This window comes from Eriocheir sinensis, chromosome 3 (genome assembly GCF_024679095.1).
Source record: "Eriocheir sinensis breed Jianghai 21 chromosome 3, ASM2467909v1, whole genome shotgun sequence".
NCBI classification, from domain to species: domain Eukaryota; kingdom Metazoa; phylum Arthropoda; class Malacostraca; order Decapoda; family Varunidae; genus Eriocheir; species Eriocheir sinensis.
The window spans coordinates 3179101-3191600 of record NC_066511.1 but is presented as its reverse complement, the minus strand read 5'-3'; the positions used below and the strand labels follow the sequence as shown (position 1 = coordinate 3191600).

Below are 12500 nucleotides of genomic sequence, written 5' to 3'. Positions count from 1 at the left end.
TTCTCTCTCTCCACTCTTTCCCCTTTTCAGTTCCCCTTTCCATCAACACGGATTTCATCGTTCCGTTTTTTTTTTTTTTTTTTTTTTTACTGTATTTTCCCTTTATTTGATTCTGTGTTACTTGGATGTTTTATGTTATTTTTCTCGCTTTTCCATCTCTTCGTCTTTCACTTCTTATTTACTCTACTCTCTCTCCCGTTTTCCCCTTTCCTTTCCCTTTTCCGTTAACCCATTTCATAACCCTACCTCTTTTTATTTTATTTTCCTCCTCTCTTCTATCCTGCTATTTTCCCTTTTCTCACGCTTTTCTCTCTCTTTCTCTTCCACAGTTTATTTCCTATACTTCCTCCCTCCTTTCCCCTCTTCCTTTCCCTTTTCCGTTAACAGGCATCTCATATTCTACTTCCCACTCTTCGTTTTCTTGCTTTATTTTTCGTCTTAACTCTGATTTTCCATTCCCTCTCTTGCCGGGGGTTCTATATTTACCTGTTTGTCGCTGTGCTCTTGTGAGTGTGAGTCAAGGTTAACAGTTATATACGTTTCCTAGTGTCGCATCTGTGTGTATTTCTTAACCAAGCTGTATGTTTGTTGCTGTATCTCTCCTGTCTCTTGTTATCCCTTCCCCCCTCTCTCATACTCACTGTCCCTTTCTCCCTTTCTTCTCTTCTCTTTCGCCGTTAGTTTTATGCATCCCCTTCAACCTCCTCTCCTTCATTTTACTTTGTTTCTCTATTTACTTCGCCGCCGCTCCCCTTTCAGTCCCGGCTCTCCCCTTCCTCGGCGCACTCTCTCCGCCGGCCGGCCTGTGTAATGCCAGCCGTCCCTGCGTGCTTCAAAGGGCTCCAACGATGGCCTTTTTTTCGGGTCTGTAAATGTGCCGTCAGTGTCCATTTAATGTCTCCTCAAGGCTTCCTCTGGGCCGGTCTGTAGTGAATTAAGGGGGGGGGGGGAGAGAGTTGGAGGGAGAGTGAGTTGGAGGGAGAGAGAGTTGGAGGGAGAGAGAGTTGGAGGGATAGAGAGTTGGAGGGAGAGAGAGTTGGAGGGAGAGAGAGTTGGAGGGAGAGAGAGTTGGAGGGAGAGGAAGAGTTGGAGGGAGAGGAAGAGTTAGAGAGAGAGGGAGAGTAAGAGATAGAGGGCGATTTAGAGAGAGAGAGAGAGAGAGAGAGAGAGAGAGAGAGAGAGAGAGAGAGAGAGAGAGAGAGAGAGAGAGAGAGAGAGAGAGAGAGAGAGAGAGAGAGAGAGAGAGAGAGAATGTATAAGGAGGAAGCTCGGAGAAATGAAACCTTGAGGGAAGAAAAGGAGAGGTGGAGGAAGAGGAGGAGGAGGAGGAGGAGGAGGAAGGCGAAGGGAGGGAGGGAGGGAGTGGGGGCGAGAAAGCTCCTAATGGAAGAAACATTTTATTTTTAGAGTCTTAAAAAGAGGAAGGGAAAAAATTGTAGCTCCTCCATTTGTGTTTGCTCAACCCAGCCAGGCCTACGCTGAAGACGGGAGGGGGGGGAGGGGGAGGGGAGGGGGGAGGGTGACGAACTACGGAGTATAAAGGAAGGGGTGATATGGGTGGAGTCGAGGAATGGGGGGGTGAGGGGGAGGGACAAAGGAGGAGGGGAGAAGTGAAATGGGTGTTGGGAATCGGGGGTAGGGGGGAGGGGATCGAAGTGAGGAGTTGGGGGGAGGGGTGATATGAGTGAAGGGAGCTGGGGGGTGGGTGGGGAGGAAGGGGGAGGGGTATGAAATAAGGAGTTGGGGAGGAGTGATATGGGTAAAGGAAGATGATGGAAGGGGAGGGAAGGGGGTGGTAGAGGATGGTATAGGGAAGGGAAAGGAAGGGGGTGGTAGAGTATGGTAGGGAAAGGAAGGGGGTGGTAGAGAATGGTAGGGGAAGGAAAGGGATGGTAGAGTATGATAGGGAAAGGGAGGGGATGGTAGAGTATGGTAGGGAAAGGAAGGGGGTGTTAGAGAATGGTAGGGAAAGGGATGGTAGAGAGGTTAGTATGTTAGGGAAAGGGAGGGGATGGTAGAGTATGGTAGGGAAAGGAAGGGGGTGGTAGAGAATGGTAAGGGAAAGGAAAGGAAGGGGGTGGTAAAGTATGGTAGGGAAAGGAGGGGATGGTAGAGGATGGTAGGGGAAAGGAAAGGAAAGGGGTGGTAGGGTATGGTAGGGAAAGGAAGGGGGTGGTAGAGTATGGTAGGGAAAGGAAGGGGGTGGTAGAGTATGGTAGGGGAAAGGAAAGGAAGGGGATGGTAGAAGATGGTAGGTGAAAGAAGGGGGTGTTAGATAATGGTAGGGGAAAGGAAAGGAAGGGGGTGGTTGAGAATGGTAGGGAAAGGAAAGGGGTGGTAGAGGATGGTAGGGGAAAGGAAAGGAAGGGAGTGGTAGAGTATGGTAGGGGAAAGAAAGGGAAGGAGGAGGATAAGGAAGAGAAAGGAAGGGAGGGACTGGAGATCTCACCATAAAAAGAAAAAAAAAATCGTAGTTTCCTCCCCTACTTCTTTTCTCTCCTCTGTTCTTTCTCCGCCCTCCTCCTCTCCTCTCCTCCCTCCCAGTAATTTTCTCTTTTTTTCCTGTTTTTTTTTTGTTGGTAATTTGTCATCCATCTTAGCGAAGTCCGAGGCGAGGAGGAGGAGGAAACATGGAAACATGGACTAGCAGGCAGCAGAAAGCCTGTTGGCTCATTACTAGGCTGCCTGCGTTCAGTGATTTAATAAATCCGTTTGCCACAGGAGTGGCTTGCAGGGAAGGATTAAAGCACTTGTGTACCTTCTCTTGGGAACGTTCAGTTCACACCCGTTGCAGCAAAGTGGTGATCAATGCGTTTCTTGAAGGAGTTGATGGTCTCTGCGCTAACCACTTCTGCAGGAAGGCTGTTCCAGTGGCGAACAACTCTATTCGAGAAATAACTCCTGCCGATGTCGGTATTGCATCGCTTTGCTTGAATTGTTTTTCCGTTGTTTCTTGTTCTCAGGTTAGTTTGTAGCGTGAAGAGTTTGGATTGATCTACGTTGCTTTGTGTATGTGCGCTTTCTGTTCGTTCGACACTCCCTGCCCGGTCGGGTTCTGGAGGCCATTCTGTTCTCAATCCCAGAGGTGACGAAAGCGGTTTTCTGCCACAAAACCGTAATTCTTTTTAATTTCATAACGTCACAATCGCCAATTATGAAGCTCTTCGTAGTGTGGACGCTGGTCTTGGTGCTGGGAAATCTGGGAGCCGGCAGGCAGTCACTAGCCGACGGAGGGGGCTCCAAGGGGCTCCCGCAGGACGGGGCGGCCTCCCTTACCCTGGAAAAGACCGATATGGACCCATGCCGAAAACAAGACGAGGGGGGACTCAAAGAGTTACCCAAAGTCTATGATCTAACGAGCATGAAGCCAAGCTTGGAAAATGGCACTCATGACACCATCAAGACCGTGGAAAGAAGAGTCATTAACAATACAGACGAGGCGGGGCATTTAACAGGAAACAAGACAGTCGTTGAAAAGACGACAGAGACTGACGTACAGCCCAACCGAAATGTATCAAAGACTACGGAAGCACAAGTCGTTGTTGATGAGAAAGGTAAAGAAAGTGGCGAAAAACATGTCACAGAGAGCGAAACGGTGACGCAAAGCACTCCAGACAACGGAACCTTAACACAGACGGTGGACGTGAAAACTGTAACGGACGAAAAGGGCAATGAAATAAACGAGGAGGTTGTTATAAAGAAGGAAGCAACAGTACTTACTAATGACACTAAAGAAAAGCCGAAGGACGATAAAGCTGCAACTCTTCTTCTTCCGAAGGATGACCAAGGTAAAACAAAACAGAAACTACAGAAATAACAGAGGAAAGAAAGGAGACTCTGCCCGACAATACAACGCATGAAGTCTTAGTAAAAGAGAAAGAAGAAATATTGCCTTCACAGAACAGCACTAAAGTGACATCTGTGGAGACGAAGAATATTACAGAGAAGGGTGATGGACTTCAGAAGACAGAAATAACAGAGGAAAGAAAAGATTCTGCCCAGCAATATAACGAATGAAGATGTATTGAAAGAAGAAATATTGCCTTCACAGAACAGCACTAAAGTGACATCTGTGGAGACGAAGAATATTACAGAGAAAGGTGATGGGCTTCAGAAGACAGAAATAACAGAGGAAAGAAAAGAGATTCTGCCCAGCAATATAACGAATGAAGATGTATTGAAAGAAGAAATATTGCCTTCACAGAACAGCACTAAAGTGACATCTGTGGAGACGAAGAATATTACAGAGATGGGTGATGGGCTTCAGAAGACAGAAATAACAGAGGAAAGAAAGAGATTCTGCCCAGCAATATAACGAATGAAGATGTATTGAAAGAAGAAATATTGCCTTCACAGAACAGCACTACAGTGACATCTGTGGAGACGAAGAATATTACAGAGAAGGGTGATGGGCTTCTGAGGGCAGAACAAACAAAGGAAAGAAAGGAGACTCTGCCCGACAATACAACGCATGAAATTGTAGTTAAAGAGAAAGAAGAAAAATTACCTTCACAGGATAGCACTAACGAGACATCCGTGGAAAGTAAGAATGTTACATATAAGGGCGATGGAAAAGATGTCGAGAAAGAAACTGTAATTCAAAAAGAAGTCGAAAAGAATGTGTGTAATGGCGACATCAAGGAGGTTCGTGACGAAGGACATCTTAACGAAACAGCTGAAGACCTGAAGCACCAAGTTAGCGACGTGAAGAACAAGATTGAGGAAGAAAAGGCAAAGGCTGAGGAAACAAGTCCTACGCCGACCCAATGGATAGAACAAAAACCAGTTGCCGCCCCTGTCATCCAAGAAGGCAAGGTCGTTAGAAAGGTAGTCCCTGCTGTGAGGCCAATGAAGGTCGTTAGAAAGGTAGTCCCTGCTATGAGGCCAATGAGGGTCGTTAGAAAGGTAGTCCCTGCTGTGAGGCCAATGAAGGTCGTTAGAAAGGTAGTCCCTGTTATGAGGCCAATGAGGGTCGTTAGAAAGGTAGTCCCTGTTATGAGGCCAATGAGGGTCGTTAGAAAGGTAGTCCCTGTTATGAGGCCAATGAGGGTCGTTAGAAAGGTAGTCCCTGCTGTGAGGCCAATGAAGGTCGTTAGAAAGGTAGTCCCTGTTATGAGGCCAATGAAGGTCGTTAGAAAGGTAGTCCCTGTTATGAGGCCAATGAGGGTCGTTAGAAAGGTAGTCCCTGCTGTGAGGCCAATGAAGGTCGTTAGAAAGGTAGTCCCTGTTATGAGGCCAATGAGGGTCGTTAGAAAGGTAGTCCCTGCTGTGAGGCCAATGAAGGTCGTTAGAAAGGTAGTCCCTGTTATGAGGCCAATGAAGGTCGTTAGAAAGGGTGTGCCCTCGGTGAGACAAGGAAAAGTCTTCGTTGTGCATCGAGTTGTTGAATACGTCACCCCTTCGGTGGTAACAAAAAGATTCCCCGTTGTGACACAGAAGAAGGTTCTTGCAAAGGTTCCCCCTACGGTGACAGAAGGAAACATCCCCGTTGTTACAGAAAAGAAAGTTACTGAGAATCTTATCCCCTCTGTGACAGAAGGAAAAGTGCCGGTTGTGACAACTGAGAAGGTTGCTGAGCAGGCTGCCCCTTCGGCAACAGAAGAGATCGTCAGTGTCCCCAAGGAGCAAGAAAATGTCCCTGTCATGACAGAAAAAGAGGTTGAGAATCTTATCCCCTCTGTGACAGAAGGAAAAGTACCGGTAGTCCCTCAACAGGAGATTGTTGACAAGGTTGCCCCTTCGGCGACAGAAGAGATCGTCAGTGTCCCCAAGATGCAAGAAAATGTCCCTGTCGTAACAGAAGAAAAGGCTGAGAATCTTATCCCCTCTGTGACAGAAGGAAAAGTTCCGGTTGCGACAACAGAGAAGGTTGCTGAGCAGGCTGCCCCTTCGGCAACAGAAGAGATCGTCAGTGTCCCCAAGATGCAAGAAAATGTCTCTGTCGTAACAGAAGAAAAGGCTGAGAATCTTATCCCCTCTGTGACAGAAGGAAAAGTTCCGGTTGCGACAACAGAGAAGGTTGCTGAGCAGGCTGCCCCTTCGGCAACAGAAGAGATCGTCAGTGTCCCCAAGATGCAAGAAAATGTCCCTGTCGTAACAGAAGAAAAGGCTGAGAATCTTATCCCCTCTGTGACAGAAGGAAAAGTTCCGGTTGCGACAACAGAGAAGGTTGCTGAGCAGGCTGCCCCTTCGGCGACAGAAGAGATCGTCAGTGTCCCCAAGATGCAAGAAAATGTCCCTGTCGTAACAGAAGAAAAGGCTGAGAATCTTATCCCCTCTGTGACAGAAGGAAAAGTTCCGGTTGCGACAACAGAGAAGGTTGCTGAGCAGGCTGCCCCTTCGGCGACAGAAGAGATCGTCAGTGTCCCCAAGATGCAAGAAAATGTCCCTGTCGTAACAGAAGAAAAGGCTGAGAATCTTATCCCCTCTGTGACAGAAGGAAAAGTTCCGGTTGCGACAACTGAGAAGGTTGCTGAGCAGGCTGCCCCTTCGGCAACAGAAGAGATCGTCAGTGTCCCCAAGATGCAAGAAAATGTCCCTGTCGTAACAGAAGAAAAGGCTGAGAATCTTATCCCCTCTGTGACAGAAGGAAAAGTTCCGGTTGCGACAACAGAGAAGGTTGCTGAGCAGGCTGCCCCTTCGGCAACAGAAGAGATCGTCAGTGTCCCCAAGATGCAAGAAAATGTCCCTGTCGTAACAGAAGAAAAGGCTGAGAATCTTATCCCCTCTGTGACAGAAGGAAAAGTTCCGGTTGCGACAACAGAGAAGGTTGCTGAGCAGGCTGCCCCTTCGGCAACAGAAGAGATCGTCAGTGTCCCCAAGATGCAAGAAAATGTCCCTGTCGTAACAGAAGAAAAGGCTGAGAATCTTATCCCCTCTGTGACAGAAGGAAAAGTGCCGGTAGTCCCTCAACAGGAGATTGTTGACAAGGTTGCCCCTTCGGCGACAGAAGAAAAAGTTCCTGTTGTGGTAAAAGAGAAAGTCATTGAACAGGCTGCCCCACAAGAAAGGGTTATTGAAAAGGTTCCCCCTGCGGCGACAGAAGAAAAAGTTCCTGTCGCGGTCAAAGAGAAAGTTAGTGAACAGGCAGCCCCTTCGGGGACAGAAGAGATTGTCACTGTTCCCAAAGAGCAAGAACAAGTCCCTGTTGTAACAGAGGAAAAGGTCGTTGAATAGGTTGCCCCCTCCGTAACAGAGGAAAAAGCCCTGCTTGACAAATCAGACGGTTGTCGAAAGATTACTCCTACCGCAACAGAGGAAGAAGTTGTCACTCAACGGAAGCTCGTTGAGAAGGTTGCCCTCTGTCGAGGAAAATGAAGTTGACATTCAGAGGGAGGAAGTGTAGTTGACACAATTGCTCTGTTGTAAAGAAGGCAAGTACAACAGAGTAGTGATACCGTGTTGCTGTTTCTATTATCAATTTCGTTACATTATCGACATCCCACACATACTGTTTATTCGTATTACCATGACAAATTAATTCAAAGTTAAAGAAATGGAGATGGTTCTCTCTCTCTCTCTCTCTCTCTCTCTCTCTCTCTCTCTCTCTCTCTCTCTCTCCTCTCCTCCCTCTCTCTCCTTCCTCCAATTTGCGTTACATGCAAAGACGCTTCGACCTCAAAGAGAGAGAGATAGAGAGAGAGAGAGAGAGAGAGAGAGAGAGAGAGAGAGAGAGAGAGAGAGATATGACAGGTATGACGTCTAATGAAGCGAAGTTAAATATGAGTTCTTGTCGTCCTGGTTTGTGTTTTGCCCTTTTTTGGAAGAGTCACGTTATTCAGAAGGAGGAAGAGGAGGAGGAGGAGGAGGAGGAGGAGGAGAAGGAGGAGGAGGAAAAAATAGTTCAGAAGAGGAACATAATAGAAACTGTAAAAATAGCGTTGCTCTAGATTCAAAAGAAATACTGTGGGAGCGAAATACAAAATGTTGGAGAGAGAGAGAGAGAGAGAGAGAGAGAGAGAGAGAGAGAGAGAGAGAGATAACATCTGGCTCTACATGGACCTCATCAACTCCCTTCATGATCGTTTCTCACAGGTGTGTTTGTAGGAGGAGGAGGAGGAGGAGGAGATGTAGGAGGAAACAAGGAAACATGGACGAGCAGGCATCAGAAATCCTGTTGGCTCATTATCAGGCTGCCTGCTTTCAGAGATTTAATCAATCCGTCAGCCACAGGAGTGGCTTGCGGGAAGGATTAAAGCACTTGTGTACCTACTCTTGGATACATTCAGTTCACTCAAGAATCCCGATGCAGCAAAGTGTCGATCAACGGGTTTCTTGAAGGAGTTGATTTTCTCTGCACTAACTACTTCTGCAGGAAGGCTGTTCCAGCGACAAACAACTCTATTCAAGAAATAACTCCTGCCGATGTCAGTATTGAAGTAATTCAATGTCTTTCCTGTAATTGGGAGACCAGAATTGCACGGCGTATTCCAGGTGGGGCCGTATACCAGGGAATTATACAAGGATAACATAACTCCCGGCGTCTTGTATTGAAAGTTCCTCGCTATTAAGTATTAACCCGAGCACAGTATTGGCTTTCTTACAGGCGGACTTGCAGTGTTTTGTTTGTTTCAAGTCACTGCTGATGGTGACCCCGAGGTCTCTTTCCTCTTGCACTTCCTGTAGTGGTACGCCACCCATGTGGTATGTGTGGTTGCTGTTTCTGGATCCGATATGCATTACTTTACATTTGGTAGTGTTGAAGGACATCTGCCATTTTTCTGACCACCGAGTGATTTGGTCCAGGTCTCTCTGGATAATTTCGCAATCTTCTGTCGTGAGGGCCTTCCCACCCACCTTTGTGTCGTCGGCAAATTTTGAAAGAGTGGATTTTGATCCTAGTTCAAGATCGTTGATATATATAATGAAGAGTATGGGTCCCAGGGGAGGTGGTGGCTGAGTGGTTAGCGTGCCGGCGCCGCGTCCGGGAGATCCAGGAGGGACGTGGGTTCGAATCCTGGCCGCCACACAGCTGGGATTTTTCAGTCACCGCCGAGTGGCCGAAGACTACCCACATGCTGCCCTGAAGACCACCTATCAACCCGGGCTCTAGATTACCTCTCCAAAGAGAGGCTCAAAGATGAGCTCCGGGGGGCAGTATGAGCCAAAACAAGATGACGCCACTATAAACACTCGTCTGCGCCACAACGGGGTGGGGCACGGCTGGGCCGACTATCAGGACCCACCAGTGAAAAAGCCTAACGGCGCAATAGGCCGCGACGTAAAAAAAAAAAGCACTGACCCCTGTGGCACTCCACTTGTGACCGGGAGCCACTCGGAGGCCTGTCCGTTGAGTACAACTCGTTGTTTTCTTCCAGTGAGCCAGTCTTTGATCCACGCTGTCAGATTGTCGCCTAACCCCGCCGACTTAAGTTTCTTGAGGAGTCTTTCGTGTGGCACTTTGTCAAAGGCTTTTTGAAAGTCTAGATATATAACATCGCTGGGGATATGATTATCCCAGTTTTCATAGATACCTTGGAAGAAGTCCAGTAAGTTGGTTAAGCATGATCGCTTATTCCTGAAACCGTGCTGAGCATCGGAAATGATGTTGTTGTCTTCAAGGAACCTAACGAGTTTGTCTCTGATGATCTTCTCGAAAATTTTTCCCGCCAATGAGGTCAAGCTGATTGGTCTGTAGTTTAAGGCCACGCTTTTGTCTCCCTTTTTGTAGATCGGTGTTACGTTCGCTTGCTTCAAGTCTTCTGGAACGTTGTTTTGTAGTAGTGTCAGATTATAGATGGCGGTGAGTGGCTTGAAGATTTGCTGCTTGAGTGCCTTGAGCAGCCTGGGTGACAGGTCATCGGGTTCGGTGGACTTGTTTGTGTCGAGTTTATCTAGTTACTTTTTCACATCCCGTTCGTCGATTGTGCCAATTTCTAGGGGCGTGATTCCCATCGGTGGGGTAGGGCTCTCGGGTACGGACTGGGTGTTCTCGACCGTGAACGCAGACGCAAAGTTTTTGTTTAGGATTTCGACCATTTGTCTGCTGTCCTGGGTTAGTACGTCACGTTCATCTTTTAGGGGACCATTATTGCTTTTTGTCTTCTTTTTGGTTCTTATATACGTGAAGAACTTTTTCGGGTTGGGACTTGGCTTCGCGTGCAATTTGCTTTTCATAGTCGCGTTTACTCTGGCGAATGAGTGTTCTGCAAGCTCTGAGGCTTTGATGGTACTGTTCGCGTGCCTCGTCAGTGCTGTTTTCCTTTAGCAAGTTGTATTTTCTCTTCTTCAAATTAATCGCCCGTCGAACTTGGGTAGTCATCCATGGTGTGCTTGTGGCATTATTTGTTATCCTAGTCTTCATGGGAACAGTCGTTCTCTCTACCTCCAGGAGTTTGTTCTTAAAGCCGTTCCACGCGCCGTCCACCGGAGTGAGGTTCATGGGTTCCCAAGTTGTCTGGGTTAGCAGCTCATGAGCGAAGTTAAAATTGGCTTTTTTGTAGTCTGGAATCTTGGACGTGTTTTCGATGAGTTCATGGTCTGTTCTGATCTTTAGGCGAATTAGGTGATGGTCGCAACCATCCAGTTTTTCGCCGACTTGACATTCACGTGTGAGATCTGAATCACTCACGAGTACTAGGTCTAATAAGTTATTTTCCCTCGTCGGTTGGGTAACAATCTGAGTAAGAAAAGTGTCCTCTAACATTTCGAGCAATCTGTTACCCTCCCGATCTCCAATCATCGTGGTCCAGTCAATGTTGGAACAGTTAAAGTCCCCGATAATGACTGACTGTTTGTTTTGTGTTATGGTGTGAATTTCCTCGTACAGCGCTTCGTCGTCCGCTGCTCGTTGCTTTGGAGATCTGTAAACGGTTCCAATCGTTATTTTGTTGTGCTTGCTAGTCTCCAGTTCAACATATACAGTGTCATATTTCTCTGAGTCTTCTTTGGTTATTTCCACGGCAGGGTATTTGTTCTTGACGTAACAGATAACACCTCCTCCTTTCTTGTGAAGTCTGTTTTTGTAGAAGCTCTCGTATCCCGGAATTGAGAATTCGGTCATTAGGTGGTCACAGGTGGCCCACGTTTCGGTGATGGCAATCACGTCCGGACTTTCTACGTCAACATAGGCAAGTAACTCATCCCGTTTGGGTATTAAGCTCCGCGCGTTGATGTATAGGACAGAAATGTCCTTCTTGACTTCAACGCTTCGAGGCACAGTAGTCTGGTGTCTGCTTGTGTTCTCTGTTGGGGGCCTTGGCGTGTAATGAGCGGTCCCTACCCTACCAGGGAAAAGACTAGTGGCGCAATAGGCCGCGACGGAAAAATAAAAAAATAAAAAGGTGGGTGACGTAGGTGCTTATTTAGGTGTGTTCCTACTTACGTTGATTTATATCGTTTTCATTTTTCAGGCTAGAAAATGCTTATTTTACCGCAAAATCCCGCGATATAGCAAAAAATCCGCTATACGATACAATTTAAAAATCCGCGTTACAGCGAGACCGCGATATGGAGAGGGATTACTGTATATATATATATATATATATATATATATATATATATATATATATATATATATATATATATATATATATATATATATATATATATACACATCCACATCTTTACCAGCGTGAGGGATGAAAGAGTGAAGATGCTGGTTAACTCTTGCATAAGGGGTTTGGACAGTATAGGGATGAGCATGAGTAGAAAGTCGAGTGCAGCGGGGCCGCGGGAGGGGGAGAGGCATGCAGTTAGCAAGTTCAGTAGAGCAGTCAGCGTGGAAATATCGATAGAAGATAGAAAGAGAGGCAACATTGCGGCGGAATTTAAGAGGTAGAAGACTATCAGTATGAGGAGGAGAGCTGATGAGACGAAGAGCCTTTGCCTCCACTCTGTCCATAAGAGCTGTGTGGTGGAGCCCCCCAACACATGAGATGCATACTCCATACGAGGGCGGACAAGGCCCCTGTATATGGACAGCAACTGTGCAGGGGAGAAGAACTGGCGGAGACGGTACAGAACGCCCAGCCTCGAGGAAGCTGATTTAGTAAGAGATGAGATATGAAGTTTTCAGTTGAGATTTTGAGTTAAGGATAGACCGAGGATGTTTAGTGTTGAGGAAGGTGATAGCTGGGTGTTGTCAAAGAATAGGGGATAGTTGTTTGGAAGATTGTGTCGAGTGGATAGGTGGAGAAACTGTGTTTTTGAGGCGTTGAAGGACACCAGGTTCTTCTTGCCCCAATCGGAAATAATAGTAAGGTCTGAGGCTAAAGCGTTCTGAGCCTCCAGCCTTTGAGTCGTTAAGTTCCTGAAGGGTGGGTCTTCTATTAAAAGAAGTTGAATAATGCAGAGTGGAATCATCGGCGTAGGAATGGATAGGACAGTTCGTTTTGGAAACTCTGGAACAATCTTCCTTCATCTGTATTTCCTCCTGCCTACGACTTGAACTCTTTCAAGAGGAGGGTATCAGGACACCTCTCCTCCCGATACTGACTTATCTTTCGGCAAACTCTTTGTATTCTTTTTAGGAGCAGCGAGTAGCGGGCTTTTTTTATTAA

The 12500-nt window shown here is 46.9% G+C and overlaps 1 protein-coding gene across 50 annotated transcripts; it reads left to right on the top strand.

The window, feature by feature from the left end:
* The first annotated feature begins 3113 nt into the window (after nucleotides 1-3113).
* Nucleotides 3114-7201, top strand: LOC127003553 (titin-like). Of its 50 annotated transcripts, none has more exons than XM_050870640.1 (5): nucleotides 3114-4827; nucleotides 4867-4905; nucleotides 5140-5178; nucleotides 5218-6318; nucleotides 6469-7201. In XM_050870640.1, the coding sequence occupies exons 2-5, from the start codon at nucleotides 4879-4881 to the stop codon at nucleotides 7174-7176; spliced, it is 1875 nt and encodes a 624-aa protein (XP_050726597.1). In that variant the 5' UTR covers nucleotides 3114-4827; nucleotides 4867-4878; the 3' UTR covers nucleotides 7177-7201. The 50 variants fall into 50 exon arrangements, with proteins under 50 accessions (XP_050726597.1, XP_050726535.1, XP_050726564.1 ...); XM_050870578.1 differs by adding an exon at nucleotides 5023-5061 and having other exon boundaries at nucleotides 5140-6318; XM_050870607.1 differs by lacking the exon at nucleotides 5140-5178 and adding an exon at nucleotides 4984-5061.
* The last annotated feature ends 5299 nt before the right edge of the window (nucleotides 7202-12500 follow it).